A 16,268-nucleotide genomic window follows, 5' to 3' on the forward strand; every position below is an offset into this window, starting at 1 on the left:
TGAAGGGGCACAAGCACTTGGACCATCTTCCACTGCTTTCCCAGACCATTAACAGGGAGCTGGATGGAAGTGGAGCAGCCAGGGCTCAAACTGGCGCTGAAATGGGATGCTGTCACTGCAGGTGGTGGCTTTACCCACCACGCCACAGAGCCAGCCCCAATCCATGTTTTTTTAGATTCCAAAATGTATGACACGAGGTCATATAGTGTTTGGCTTTCTGTGTTTGACTGTTTTTATTATGTCATCCAGGTTTGTCTATATCACAAATGACAGAATTTCATTGTCATTTATGGCTGAACAGTGTTCTGTTGTGTACCACATTGTATTCATTCATCTGTTGTTGGGAAGTTCGGTTGATTCCAAGTCTTGGTTTTGGTGAATAATGTCATAATAAACGTGGGAGTACAGATATCCCTTTGACAAATTGATTTCATTTCCTGTGGCTATATAGCCAGTAGTGTGATTACTGGATCATAAGGTAGCTCTATTTTTCCTTTCTTGAGAAACTTCTATACTGTTTTCCATAATGGCTGTGCTAATTTACATTCACGTCAACAGCGTGTAAGGGTTTCCTTTTCTTCACGACCACATCTACTTATGATCTTTTCTTTTTGGTAATAGCCATTCTAAGTGGAGCGAGAGGGTGTCTCATGGTTTTGAACTCTTGAGTATATATATATATATATATGTATATGTATATATATTTTAAGAAACGTCTATTAAGATTTTTTGCTCAGTTTTTTAAAATTTATTTATTTGAAAGGCACAGTTACAGAGAGACAAAGAGAGAGAGAGAAAGCGAGCTTCCATCTACTGGTTCACTTCCCCAAATGGCCACAATGGCCAGGGCTGGGTCAGGCCAAAGACAGGTGTCTGTAACTCCATCTGGGTCTCCCTTGTGGGTTGCAGGGGCCCAAGTGCTTGGGCTATCTTCTTCTGCTTATATGGGATGCTGGTATTGCAGGCAACAGCTTATCTCACTGCACCACAACACCAGCCCCCTTTGCCCCATTTTTTAATCAAGCTATTTGGCTTTTTGCTTTTGAGTTATTTCTCATATATTCTGGATATTAACCTTCCAGATGAATATTTAATGATGTGCAAAAATGCCTGTGAGAGAATTAAGGAAACAAGAGGTTACAACATATTGTATAAACTGAAACTTTTTAATTGGAAAATCAAGTGTACATGTATGCACATATACATACATGTGAATGCAAACACATATATGAAGACTCTTGGAAAAATTCATGGAAAATACATATTGTGAAAAAGACTATGCATGGATTTAAATTTTTTTCACCAAAAATAAATTTATCTTTCAATTTCATTTTTCCATGAACTTTTTGAAGCACCTTCATAAATGTATGCATAGATACATTTATAAAGGTTGTCTTCCATTTTTTTCTTTTGACAGTACAGTCCTGGGGCAAGCACTGGGGGAGGCCTGGAGGGCACGTGGCACTTCCTCCCTGTCAGCAACAGGAAACTGATTGCTTGACAAAGGCATGCCATTGGGACTATGCAAGGGTGCCCCATGGTGTGTGTGTGTGTGTGTGTGTGTGTTGGGGGTGGGGCATTGCTTCTCCTAGCAGGTCTTGACCCATTCTCTGAGGTCACTTGTCCTAAGTTCCTGGAAGGATGTGATGGAGAGAGAGCCTGAGAGGTTTCAGGGTGGGACGTCAGCCAGGTGTGTAGAAAGGCTGAGAGTCAGAGGGCACGGGTTCCTGTCCTGACCCCTTCACCGAAGCAGCCTGGTCTGAGGCAGTGGCACAGGCCATGTTCCCAGGGAAGCAGATTCGGACAGGGCTTGGTGGGCAGGAGGTTTACGGGGGATGTGGGGATCAACACAGTTGGGGAAGTGGAGAAAACAAGAGCAGGCAGAGGAGGAAGTGGACATGCGAGGCAGCCACAATCCCATGAAAACTCTGAAATGTCCTGACTCGTGCTAAGGGGCCTCTCATGTCTCTGCATCGAGCAACTATTGGATGCAGGAACCCCCACCCCCCATAGGTGTGTGGCCTTAGACACGGTGGCTCTCTTCAGCCAAGGGCCACACCTGCAGAGGGACTCGGCTATGCACTGTTGGCCGCCAGCCCCCTTCGCTCACCACCTCTGGGGAAATGAGCGCTTCTGTGCTAAAAGGGAGGGTGGAGCAGGGCAGTGCCCACAGCATCCAATTCAGCAAGTTCCTGCTCCTCCCTGGATCCATTTGCTCACCTGTAAGGCAGATTAGGATGAGCTGTAGGACCCCTTTCATCTCCAGGGCTGTAGGATTTCCCCAGCCTTGCCTTCCCCTTAGGCTACACCCAGTTTATCTTCCCATTCCTTCTTGTAACTGACCAGATTACAAAACAAAACCTGTTTGACAATGGGCAGGCCACTTTAGCTCAGAGACCATTGTTCCATCTGAAAAAAAAATGCAGACACCTGTTTTTATTGATGTCTCTTTTTTTGATTGGCAGAGTGGACTGTGAGAGAGAGAGAGACAGAGAGAAAGGTCTTCCTTACCATTGGTTCACCCTCCAATGGCCGCTGCGGCCGGCCCTGCGCCAATCCGAAGCCAGGAGCCAGGTGCTTCTCCTGGTCTCCCATGCAGGTGCAGGGCCCAAGGATTTGGGCCATCCTCCACTGCACTCCTGGGCCACAGCAGAGAGCTGGACTGGAAGAGGAGCAACCGGAACAGAATCCGGCGCCCCAACCGGGACTAGAACCCGCTGTGCCAGCGCCGCAGGCGGAGGATTAGCCTATTGAGCCATGGCGCCAGCCTATTGATGTCTTTTTCAATGGCTGTGAGAAACAGATGGAAGCAAATGAGAAAAGGTAGGTGAAGAGGCTCACAGGTCTCAGTAAATGCTGGTTCTCTTTGCTCCTTTGTTATTGAAACAGTTGAACTTAAACAATAGCATCCAATGATATTCACAATGAATAAATGCTGTGTGTCAGTTGGTGCCTTTCCTGCCAAGCCTTAACTCAAAAAGCTTAAGTCACTCAGGAGTTTTAGTCTGGAGCCAAATAAGTTTGCCATCTATGTCCGTGCTGCCTGCCCCCTGCTCTGCACCCCTGTCACTGGCCAGGGCCTGTCTGCCTCAGTCATGAGAACACAGAAACCTTTTCATTCCCTTTGCCAAGAAGCACCAACCAGCATCACCTTGGAACTTGTTGGAAGTGCACCTGCTCGGCTGCCTCAGCTCCCTCCACCACCCTCTCCCCACCCAAGAAGATGGATCCCTGACAGCGGGAGGTGGATGACACCAGAAGAGATGGAGCCTTTGCCAGAAGGCCTTGGCTGTCACCTGTGCTCTCAGCCCCTGCGTCTGCTCAAGTCCAGCCAGGACCACAGAGTCCTCACCATCACAGTCTCCAAAGCAGTGGTTCTCCAAGTGTGGTCCCCAGGCTAACAGCATCAGAACCACCTGGTCCCACGTCAGAAGCACAACTTCTCAGGCCCAGCCCAGACCTACTGGAGATTCTGATACAGGCCCATTTCTTTTTTTTCTTTTCTTTTCTTTTTTTTTTTTTTTGACAGGCAGAGTGGACAGTAGAGGGAGACAGAGAGAAAGGTCTTCCTTTTTGCCGTTGGTTCACCCTCCAATGGCCGCCGCGGTAGGCGCGCTGCGGCCGGCGCACCGCGCCATTCCGATGGCAGGAGCCAGGTGTTTATCCTGGTCTCCCATGGGGTGCAGGGCCCAGGAACTTGGGCCATCCTCCACTGCACTCCCTGGCCACAGCAGAGAGCTGGCCTGGAAGAGGGGCAACCGGGACAGGATCGGTGCCCCGACCGGGACTAGAACCCAGTGTGCCGGCGCCGCAAGGCGGAGGATTAGCCTACTGAGCCGTGGCGCCGGGATACAGGCCCATTTCTACAACCACTGGCCTAGACTGCAAACAGTTAACTCCATGTGCTTCTTCAACACCACCCTCCCCCTCCTCTGGCTGTCTTCCTTGCTACAGGGGAGATAGAAAGGAAGACAGCAGCACACTGAGGGAGAGCACGGATAAAGCCATGTCTCCTAATTAGACGGCAGGCTTTCCACTTTTTGGATTTATCTCTCCTGCCCAGTGATTGTGAATGGGGACTGTGGCTGGCCCATCTTGATTTGCACTTGATACTTATTTCTCCAATGGCTTGTTGCTGCTGGTAAAAGCTTTGGCACACAAAACAGAACATGGGAACATACTATAAATAAGCCTTTTAAACAGAGATTTAAACCAGTTTCGTTGCAGCCACTGGATGGTGTGTTTTGCAGCTCTGATTTCAGTGCCAGTCGTGAAGACTCAGGGAAGGCAAACAGATCTCAGAGAATCAATGCAGAAAATAAAGGGCAGAGGTGGGGGAGACCCAGTCCCAAGTGGCAGATCAATTAGAGACCCAAGCAGGTCTAGGGAGCCAAATTAGGCCACTTCACAGGGAGGGGAAGGGGACCCCTGCTCTTGGGTGTGATTAAGCTGTGGAGCCCTCCCTGGGGAAGGCTCAGCAGAAGGGCAGGGGCTCAGCAGAACTGAGTCAGGGTCTGGGCAGGGCACACCAAGGTCTCTGTGAGAGAAGCCCAGGCGGGCATATCAGGGTGGAAGGGGCAGAGGGCTCCCATCTCAGGGCTGGAGCTGTGGTCTGATAAAGGACTTCCTTCCCTGCCGGAGTGATGACTGCATGGGAGGTGGACAATGTCGAGCCCAGGAGACAGAGGCAAAGGCTTCCTGGGGGAGGAGTTTATGCTCATCTTGTGCTCCTCCAGTCCCAGGGAGATGCCAGGGGCAGAGGGTGAAATGAGCCTCCTCTGTCTCCGTCCCAGGCCCCTGGATGCCAACCCAGCCTCGATGGGGCTCCCTCCCCTCACCTAGCTGGCGGGAATCTCCTGCAGAGGTCAAGCTCAGCACCAGGGCTCCTGGCTCCTTTCTTCCAGCTCAGTACAAAGCCCAAGGCCCCCTGAAGACAGCACCTCTCCTGCTGTGTGGTGTTGTGGTTTCATTTTTATTTTTCAAAATTGTATTTATTTTTTTGAAAGAGTGACAGAGAGAAAGAGAGACAGAGATAATATTCCATCTGCTGGTTCACTTCCCAGCTGTCCACAACAGCTGTGGCTAGGCCAGGCTGAATCCAGGAGCAAGGAACACCATCCAATTCTCTCACATGGGTGGCAAGGGTCCAAGTCCTTGAGCCATAACCTGCTGCACATTAGTTGGAATTCACTTTCTATGATCTTACTGGGAGCCCAAGTGGACCTGCCCTGGAATTCAGGACTTGGCTCAGCACACAGCTTGTGTGCTCACTGCTTTCTCTTTTCTTTTTCTCTCTTTTTTTAAAAAGATTTATTTATTTATTTGAAAGTCAGAGTCACACACACACAGAGAAAGAGAGAGAGAGAGGTCTTCCATCTGCTGGTTTACTCCCCAATTGGCTGCCGGAACCGCGCCAACCTGAAGCCATTTGCCAGGAGCTTCTTCTGGGTCTCCCATGTGGGTGCAGGGGCCCAAGGACTCGGGCCATCTTCTACTGCTTTTCCAGGCCAGAGCAGAGAGCTGGTTTGGATCAGAAGCAGCTGGGACTAGAACCAGCGCCCATATGGGATGCTGGCACTGCAGGCGGTGGCTTTTACCCGCTATGCCACAGCATCGGCCCCTCTCTTTTCTCATTGTGATAATTCTGGCCAGTCTCCTCCTGGATTCTCCTGGCAAGGATCTCAATGCATCTCAGGCTGAAGGAGAAGGGAATATCTATGGTGTGTTTGTGTGTGTGCACTCCAGATCAGACAGGAGTGTGCTCTTAGCTCACGAATAGCTGACTTTCTCTAAGAGTCCTTCCTCTTGGTGGCAGCTGGCCACAGGCGCCAGTCTGCAGTGGTGGGTTAAAGAGATGTGTTCCTAGGGTAGGTGGTATTCAGAGAGAAGATGGTCCTGTGGAACTTGTGGACAAAGGGGTAGATGAGTGGCTTGCCAGCTCATCCAGGCAGGGCTCACCCCAAGTGTGCCTGTGTGAGTTTAGGAGAGGACCCTCACGTGGCTTGACACATGGGTTGTGTGTACTTGTCGAAAGTCATCAGATAGTACACGTTAAATGTGTGCATTTTGAGCCGGCGCCGCGGCTCACTAGGCTAATCCTCCACCTTGCTGCGCCGGCACACCGGGTTCTAGTCCCGGTCAGGGCACCGATCCTGTCCCGGTTGCCCCTCTTCCAGGCCAGCTCTCTGCTGTGGCCAGGGAGTGCAGTGGAGGATGGCTCAAGTGCTTGGGCCCTGCACCCCATGGGAGACCAGGAGAAGCACCTGGCTCCTGGCTTCGGATCAGCGCGGTGCGCCGGCCGCAGCGCGCCTACCGCGGCGGCCATTGGAGGGTGAACCAACGGCAAAAAGGAAGACCTTTCTCTCTGTCTCTCTCTCACTGTCCACTCTGCCTGTCAAAAAAAAAATGTTTTAAATGTGTGCATTTCATTGTTTGAAATGCTTACCTGAAAAGGGACTGAAATCAAGCCTTGATCTCCAAAGATGTGCGTGCTGATGTGTTTCAAAGGTAGGGTCCATGTGTTCGTGATTTACTTTGAAATGCATCCAAAAATCAGATGGGTTGATAAATGGATAAGTATGCGCTAAAGCAAATATAGTAAAATGTGAGTTTTATTTTTTATTTCTTTTCATTGATAGTACCTTCTTTGTAAATGTTTATTTTCATCTGCTGAAAAGTCAGAAATGACAGGGAGAGAGAGAGAGAGAGAGAGAGAGAGAGAGAGCAAGATATCCCCCATGTGCTGATTTGTTCCTCAAATACCCACAAAAGCTGGCCTGCGCCAGACTGAAGCCGGGAGCTTGGAACTTCATCTGAGTCTTCCACATGAATGGTAGGGGCTCAAACTGCTGCCTCCCACATACATGAGCAGGAAGATGGATCCGCAGTGAAGAAGCCTAACCTCAAACTGGTGCTCCGATACGGGAGGTGGGCATTTCAAGCAGCAACTTGACCTGCGGCATCACAACACCTGCCCCTAAGATATACATTTTAGAATCTGGTTCGTGTTCATGTGTATGTTTACTATGCAGTTCTTTTGGCTTTTTGTACATCTCGATTTTTTCCATAATGGAATAGTCAGAAAAATAATGTTGTATTTGGCAGGAAGGTATAGAAATTAGTGGTGTTCTACATCATGCTTAGTGAAATAAGCCAGTCTCAAAAAGACAAATATCATATGTTTTTCTCTGATCTATGGCACTTAATATAGGATACCAAAAAATGTATAGGAATGAAATGCTCATGATATGATTATCAGTTTTAGCCCTTGTTTATACTCCTGTGGAACTGTGGTCTTACTACTTGCTAATTGTTTGAATATTATGATTAGTGGCAAATTAAGCCTATGAATATGGAGTGGATTAAAATTATGTCTTTGCAAAAACTGATGAAGCGAGGGGAGAGAAGAGGGGGATTGGGGGAGAGAAGGGCAGTGAGGGAAGTGTGGTTCTCTTCTTGGAACTGTGCCTATGGAATGCATAAAGTCGGTTCTGTTTATATTAATAAAAAATTTAAAAAGAATTTAATAAAAAAAGAAATTAGTCGGGCCAGTGCTGTGGCATAGTGGGTAAAGCCACTGCCTGCAATGCCAGCATCCCATATGGGTGCTGGTTCGAGTCCCAGATGCTCCACTTCCAATCCAGCTCTCTGCTATGGCGTGGGAAAGCAGTAGAAGATGGCCCAAGTCCTTGGGCCCCTGCACTCTTGTGGGAGACCCAGAAGAAGCTCCTGGCTCCCGGCTTCGACTCCTGCTGTTGTGGCCATCTGGGGAGTGAACCAGCGGATGGAAGACCTCTCTCTCTCTCTCTCTCTCTCTCTCTCCCTCTCCCTCTCCCTCTCCCTCTCCCTCTCTCTCTCTCTCTCTCTCTCTGCCTCTGCCTCTCTGTAACTCTGCCTTTCAAATAAATACATAAATCTTTTTTAAAAAGAAATTAGTAGTATTCTAGAAGATGGAACTATATGGGAGTATCAGGCCTTTTCAAATTTATGTGTATTTCAACAATATGACCCCTGGATAAAAAGGAGATCTTGGAAAATAACGAACAACTATAATCTTAACTAAGTAGTGGCCCTAATTTGTGCCACTGTGCTAGATGTAATATATTTACTAGAGCTGGTTAACATAGGTTATGGTATGCAGTCATTAATTTGGTAAATGTGTTTTTTCTCATACATTTCAGAGAAGAGAATCAGAAAAAGTTCAGATTCATGTAACACAGATAAGACCATACTTTTATAATTTTTCTATGGAGGCTATGTTACTTCTCTTGCCCTCTGCTATCATATAGTCTGAAGTGATTGATATCCCACAACACATCACATTGATTCACTATATTAAAGAGATCATGTCAGTCAGACTGGATGAGCAACAAGCGGCCTGCACATTGATGGCCTTGGCTGTACAATCAAAACATGAGATTTAAACCCTGTGAAAATTAAGGGTCCTGGAACATGAATACATTTTCAGACATCTATCAGTCAAGGGCACACTGAAGAACCCCATGGAAGGTAAAATAAAAATCGTTGCACCTTGCTTTTCCTACCACAAAGATGCAAAGTGCAATATCTGGTAGGATTCTTCATGTTCTGGAAGCGGTGTATTCTTCATTTGGGGATACTTCCCTGATCCATAACCTGGATGATGTGAATGGCTGACGGTTTGGTGCAGGGCTCAGAGCAGGAAGTGCTCTATAGCAGGTGTATATGACAGTGGCATCAGCCCTAATACTCGTGCTCTGTGATAGAAAACCCCAGGATATTAAGGGAGGTGGTGGTGAGAAAAGATGCTCTTGTGGTTTATAGCAAACCTCATGGGATAATCACAAGGCAGACCGCTGGCATTTCAGAGCTAGATCACACCATCTTCAGAGGAAAATTGCATGCCCTTGAACAGCAACTCCTGGGATGCTTTTGGGTCCTGGTGTAAATGGAGCAAGCTGACAATGGGAAACCAAGTGAGCATCTGACCACAACTGCTTGTCATGAACTGGGTTCTGTCAAAGGTGCCTATCAAGCATCTATCACCAGGACATGGAAATCCAGCATAATCAGGACTAGAGGCTATAGATGGCAATATGGCCAGGTGACCCAGACCATCCATGTCACCCACCATTTCACCAGCATCTATTTCTAAACTTGAACTTATGGTATATGGGAGTGTCCCTCATGACCTCCCTAACAAAGAAGGAAAACACCAGAGCTTGGTTCATGGCTGGGCTACCACAGTGTGCATGTGTAAGCTGAAAATGAATGGTAGCCATACTACAGCACTGTTCATGAAGACCTTGAAAGAAAGTAATAAGGCAGAACTCAGAAGACTTATCTTTTGGGTAATTTATGAGACCGTCTTTGGGTCTACATCACAGATCACTGACTCTCTGACTCTCTACTCATTCCTGCTTCATTTTTTTAAAGACTTATTTTATGTATTTGAAAGGAAGTGAGAGAGAGAGAGAGAGAGAGAGAGAGGTCTTCCATCCACTAGGTTCACTCCCCAAATGGCCAGAATGGCTGCGGCTGGGCCAGGATGAATCCAGGAGTCAGGAGCTTCTTCCAGGTCTCCCACATGGGTGCAGGGGTCCAATGACTTGGGCCATCTTCCACTGCTTTCCCAGGTCACAGCAGAGAGCTGGATTGGAAGTAGAGCAACCGAGACTCAAACCGGTGCTCATATGGGATGCTGGAGCTACAGGCTATGGCTTTATCTACTACACCACAGTGCTGCCATTCCTGCTTCTGCTCTTTTTCTCCCACAGGTGTTGATCCAGAGGTTACTAATTAACATCCAGCTCACTAACACCATCTCAGAGAGCTTCCAACGGCAATAATGCCCATTTTTCTTTTATTTTCCACTTAGAAGATCTCTTGGTGTATTAGAAGTATTGTTTCGTATGTTCCAGATATACTCTCCTATTCTGTCTTTTGTCTTTTAATGTTGTACACAAGGGTACATCAAAAAATCATGGAAAATTCACATTAAGAAAAGCTTATGTGGGGCCGACACTGTGGCATAGTGAGTTAAGCCACCACCTGCAGCTCAGGCAGCTCAGGCATCCCAAGTGAGCACGGGTTTGAGTCCTGGCTGCTCCACTTCCAATCCTCCCTGCTAATGGCCTGGGAAAGAAGTGGATGATTGCCCAAGTGCTTGGGCCCCTGCACCCACCTTGGAGACCTGGAAGAAGCTCCTGGCTCCTCGCTTCTGCCTGGCCCAGTCCAGGCCATTGTGTTCATTTGCGGAGTGAACTAGTGAAAAGAAGACCTCTCTCTATATATCTCTCCCTCCCACTCTGTAATTCTGCCTTTCAAAAAAATAAAATAAAATTTAAAAAGGAGAAATACTTATGCATGGATTTCAAAGATTTTTGCACCAAAATAAACTTATACTTTTATTTCTATTTTCCCATGGACTTTTTCAAGTGCTCTCATAAAGTGTCTTAAAATAATAAGTCATTTTTTGTAATCAAATGTGTTTATTTTTCTTTAGATCTACCAGAAGAAAATGTCTTCGATGCATAGGCATTAACCTCAGAGGAACCCTGTATATTGGTAAGAGGTAAACGCGAGTTGGAGCATAATGTACAGAGCAGCACTTACCAAATTTCAGATTTTTGTATGAATTGAACTTCTTTGAAAACTCAGATTCAAAAAGCCTAGTGTGGGGTCCAGGAATCTGTATTTTAAAAACACTCATTTCTATTCTGTTTTAAAAACAACCAATTCAGGGCTGGCCCTGTGGCATAGCAGATAAAGCTGCTTCCTGTGGCACCAGTATCCCGTATGGGCACTGGATTGTGTCCTGGCTGCTCCACTTCTGGTCTAGTTCCCTACTAATGGCCTGGGAAAGCAGCAGAAGATGGCCCAAGTGTTTGGGCCCATACCCTCACATGGGAGACCCAGATAAAGCTCCTGGCTCCTGGCTTCAATCTTGCCTAGCCATAGCCATTGTGGCCATCTGAGGATTGAACCAGCAGATGAAAGATCTTTCTCTCCCCACTCTCTCTCTGTAACTCTTTCAAAATAAACAAATCTTTAAAATCTTAAAAAATTATTCTATGATTAGGCAATTTTAAGTGTATAATATCACTTCATTTTTGTAAATAAGGGGAGGAAGAACTCAATTTGAATGAATGTATACATTCGTATGCAGTGTATGGTTATAGAGAAACGTGTAAGGATCCACAAAATGTTATTGTTGGTTGCTTCAAGTGGATGCAACCAGAAGAAATGAGAAGATTATGTCTTTATTCATACTTTTTTGTTATTCTTTTTCCTAAGCTGCTCATATAACCCACAGGGCTGGAAAGTATGTTACTTTTGTTATTCTTATTACAATGGGCATGAAATATTTATAACATGTTGTTAAGCCAGTAATTTTATTAAAACTGCCCCTAGCAATGCATTTTTATTTTATTTGAAAGACACAGAGAGAAAGAGAGAGATTCCCATCCACAATTTTTTCCCCAAATCGCTAGGACTGGCTCAGGCTGAAGACAAGAGCCTGGAACTCAATCTGAGTCTCTCACATGGGTGGCAGGGACCCAGATCCCTGGGTCATTACCTACTGCCTCAAGGGTGTGCAGGAGCAGGAAGCTGCAATCTAGAGCAGGCACTCTGATATGGGGTGTGGGCATCCCTAGCAGTATCTTAACCACTACACCAAGTATCTGCTCCCAAATCCAGTAAATGATTTAAGCCATTTTCAAATTGCATCTTCTTTTTCTTCAACAAAGACACAATAAAAAAGAAGCATTCAAGGGTTTGGCAATGTGGCATAGTAGGTTAAGCCTTTGCCTGTGGTTTTGGCATCCCCTATGGGTGCTAGTTTGTGTCCTGTCTACTCCTCTTCCGATCCAGCTCTCTGCTGTGGCCTGGGAAAGCAGTGGAAAATGGCTCCTCAAGTTCTTGGGCCCCTGCACCTGTGTGGGACACCCAGAAGAAGCTCTTGGCTCCTGGCTTCAGATCGGTCCAGCTCCAGCAGTTGCGGTCATTTGGGGAGTGAACCAGAGGATGGAAAACCTCTCTCTCTGTTTCTCCCTCTCTCTGTCTAACTCTACTTCTCAAATAACTAAATAAAATATTTTAAAAAGAGAAGCATTCAGAAGAACCGTATTCGTTCCTTTCCAGCTACACCACAGCATTGGGAATCACCCTATATTATGGCAGTCCAACCTGGCCAGTAATAGGTGAGTTGGCACCTATGTGACCATGAAAGGGTTAAGAGAGTTTCTATGTTGTTAAAATTTTGGTGCACACCAAAAATAGTTTATACAGGTTGTGTAACAGCTGCTGTTGAAATTATGTCTAATGGAAGGTTTTGATTCACACCAAAAACACTTACATGTGTTTTGAGTGGCTAAAACTTCTGGTTTCCTAGGAACAAACTACACAAGTCTCCCCTGGGGACTCTGAAATCATCCTTCTTACTTTTGCCTGGTTCACTGCCTTGGAAACATTCAAAACAGATTGCTGATCTGCTTCTAGGCACTGGGATTATGAGACTTGCTTGTCCCTTTTATTTAGAAAAAATGTTTTTCTGATTATACAAGTAATTACATGCTCACTGTAGAAAATCTGAAGAAGACAGAAAAGCATAAAGAGAAACAGAAGAAGCATCACTCGTCACCCTACCACTCAGAGACAGCCACTATAAACCTTTTGACATGTTACCTTCCGATTTTGTCTCCATGTACTTTCCATTGTTGAGTTCATACTGGATGTTTAATTTCATGTACTGCTCTCACCATGCAGTGCGGTGAAATAAGTGATTTCTGATAAACCATGTCCTTATAACATTTCATTTTATTTAGATGCATGCCAATGGACTTCACTCTTCCCTTTATTTAGTTATTTCGGTTGTAAAAGTAACATCGAAGCTTATGTCCTTATTAATAACATCATTTGAATGCGAAGCCATCACTCATCTCTCTTGCTGGGGATGGTATTGCCTAACAGCTCTACTCTAGTAAGGTGCTTGTAGCTTTTCACCTTGCAATCATCGCGATGAATCCCAGGGTATCTTCAGCCTACCAACTGAGAGGCAGCTCTCCTGAAAACAGGGAACAAGGAAACAAATGAAATCATAGCTCCAATGACCGAAAGAGTAAACATGTTATCCTAAAACCCAAATATACTGACAACAATGATATCCTTTATATTTAGCCAAAACTCCACTGTATATATTTCTGTATTGTGCTTTGTTCTTATCTGAAGTATTAAGTCAAAACACTTTCCCATTTTATTTGTTCCGGCAGAACTCTTTTAAAGGGAGAAGGGCCAAAAGGCACCTTTTCTAGCTAAGCTTTATGTCGTTAGCTGAGCTAATGCCATAAGAGTTCTCACTAAAACTGATTTTTTTTTGAAAATCATGCTGGCAACTTAATTAAGTCTCAAAACTCGTGAGGTTTGGAAGGACATATACTTTCTCATTCTACTTTCACACCTCTTCAAACCTTTCTCAAAAATAAGATGGTAGTTGCTTTAAAATACTCCAGGAAAAAAAAAAAAGATGTGTCTGGATGTAAAAAGAGTTGAAACAAGATTATGAGGGAACTTCCAAAAGTTCATGGAAAAATGAAATTAAAAGAAGTTTATTTTGGTGCAAAAATTGTTTAAATCAATGCATGAATTTTTTACGATAGATATTTTCCATGGGCTTTTTGAAGATTCCTCACAGCAAAACATCAATAAAGTGAAAGTGGGTGATGGATACAGATTATACTATTCTTTCTAGCCTTTAGCGCTTGGAGAGAGGGAGAGAGAAAGAAAGAGAGAGAGAGACAACTAAAAGGTATCTAGACACCTAAAGTAATGATCAAAACAAAAAACCATAAGATCCTATTACAGAATGCAACATTTAATACTGTTTTGGGCCCAGAGTTTAGAAACTCACCTCCTAAAAAAGTTAGAGAACTATGTACCAGAGCTAGGGAAGCTTTTTCCTTCTAAAGGCCATTTGGGTATTTATTACATCACTCATGAGCCATATGAAATAATCAACTTAAATATTAGCTTGTGGGGCCGGCACTGTGGCATAGTAGGCAAAACTGCCACCTACAGTGCCGGCATCCCATCTGGGTGCTGGTTCGAGTCCTGGCTGCTCCACTTCCCATCCAGCTCTCTGCTATGGCCTGGGAAAGTAGTAGAAGATGGTTCAAGTCCTTGGGCCCCTGCATCCACATGGGAAGACCTGGAGGAGGCTCCTGGCTTCTGGGCTTTGGATTGGCTCAGCTCTAGCTGTTGCAGCCATTTGGGGAGTAAAACAGCGGATGGAAGACCTCTCTCTTTCTCTCTCTCTCTCTCTCTCTCTCTCTTTCTCTCTCTCTCTCTCTTTATCTCTCTCTCCCCCTCTGCTTCTGCCTCTCTGTAACTCTGCATTTCAAATAAAAAAATCTTTTTTTAAAAAATTAGCTTGCTATGGATTTATTGAATTTTGAGTCCTGCCTGTGGCTGCTTTGGTATGGTCAGACCAGATGATTTCACTGGCCTTATATGGCCCGTGGGCCAGAAGTGCCCCTTTCCTGATGGGAACTGGATTAAAGAGGCACACTTGATTGTGTAGTTTCTTGCCTATAATTGTTTAGCTTTCTTTGACAAACACAAATCCTATTAATCCCTATATAATTCATAAACTCATATTGCATTGGCTTAGACACTGTACCTCAATGAATGATTCTTGCCTTTCACCCCTTCCAGAAGGAAAAAGTAGAGGAAAGTGAGTGACATCACAGCTCTTCAGAGGCCAGCCAGCCTCACTGCCCTCTTTGCACACATGCCACAGTTCCAGCAGTGTGGCCTCGGTTTGATGCTGGCTCCCTCCGCAGGACCCGTGATTCGACTCAGTATTCCCAAGTTTCAATCCCAGCCTTTGGCACATGACATGCTGTATCTCTCTGCTGACTTTCTTTCCCTCTAGAATGAAAGCTAGTTCAAAGTCAAGGCTGTGTCTTAATCAGTTTTTATTTTCATGGTACCTGGTAGGGAACATATATGCATGACCAATGAACACAGGAATAAATATACGGAAGTAGGGGAACTGGTGTATGCAAGCGGCAACTTAAGATGTCACTTGTATTTTGCAGTTGTTATTGTCTGAGGAAAGTTCCTCAACCTATGTGAGTCTCAGTGACGAAACGTGAGTGACAGTGCCAAACTTTCCCACTTCACAGTGTTATTCTGAGACTCAAAATCAACTGGAAGTCGTGCATATGAAAGTATTTTGGAAACCAAAAAGAGGGAAGGCCACCTGTGTTATGTTAAGGAGAAGGCAACATAGCATGGTGTTTATGGCCCCTCTCATTGGGTTTCTGTGAAAATCAAACAAGGTGATATATGTAAAATACTTGGCAAAGTACCTGGAACAAAATAACCTTTCCAGAAATGGTAGCAGGCTTGATTATTCTCTCATATGTCAGAGTCCAAGGCGGTGGGACTGTACGGGAGCTGGCACTATGGACCAGATGTTCTTTTTTCTTTTCTTTTTTAAAAGTTTTACTTGCTTATTTGAGAGGCAGTTAGAGAGAGAGAGAGAGAGACAGAGAGAGAGAGAATGAGAGAGAGAGAGAGAGAAAGAGAGAGAGTGTGTCTTCTATCCACTGATTCACTCCTCACATGGCCATAACAGCCAGTACTGGGCCAGGCAGAAGCCAGCAGCCAGGAGCTTCTTCCGGGTCTCCCACACGGGTACAGGGGTCCAAGGACTTGGGCCATCTTCTACTGCTTTCCCAGGCCATAGCAGAGAGCTGGATTGGAAGTGGAGCAACCGGGACACCAACCAGTGCTCATATGGCATGTTGGCACCACAGGTAGAGGCTCAGCCTACTAGCCACAGTGCCTGCCCCGAGATGTTTTTTAGAGTGACCCTGTAACCTGTATGATGTTGTGGTGAAAAATTTGGAATTTTTTATCTGATCTAGATAATGTCAGACCCACACACAATGTCTCTATGAGCAATTGATGCCCTAATTGAGGTTGAGAGTGATCCCTCTCTGTGTGTAGGCATGCATTTGCATATGGGTATATGCATGTGTGCTTTTGTCTGTGTGATTATATATATATTATATATATATATACATATATATATACATATATATATATGCATGTGTTTATAAGAATGTATTTTTCTGGGCCTGAAGATGGCCCAACTGAATTCCTTAAATCTCTGTGTTTGTATATAATATATTCATGTGTGTGTGTGTTTGTTATGTTTCTATGTTCATGAATATGTATGATTATACATGCAGTGTGCATGGTATGTATTTGTATATGCAATG

General features: G+C 45.2%; 1 protein-coding gene across 1 annotated transcript in view; it reads right to left on the reverse strand.

Annotated features, from left to right (window-relative positions):
- Positions 1-12,787: 12,787 nt before the first annotated feature.
- The window catches only part of RBM41 (RNA binding motif protein 41), a 123,604-nt gene continuing 120,123 nt past the window's right edge, over positions 12,788-16,268 (reverse strand). Inside the window, exon 8 of the mRNA XM_062182913.1 lies at positions 12,788-13,045. Coding sequence (XP_062038897.1) covers positions 13,023-13,045 — 23 coding nt within the window. The 3' untranslated portion in view covers positions 12,788-13,022. The remainder of the gene's footprint in view (positions 13,046-16,268) is intronic.

Source organism: Lepus europaeus, chromosome X (genome assembly GCF_033115175.1).
Source record: "Lepus europaeus isolate LE1 chromosome X, mLepTim1.pri, whole genome shotgun sequence".
Taxonomy (NCBI): domain Eukaryota; kingdom Metazoa; phylum Chordata; class Mammalia; order Lagomorpha; family Leporidae; genus Lepus; species Lepus europaeus.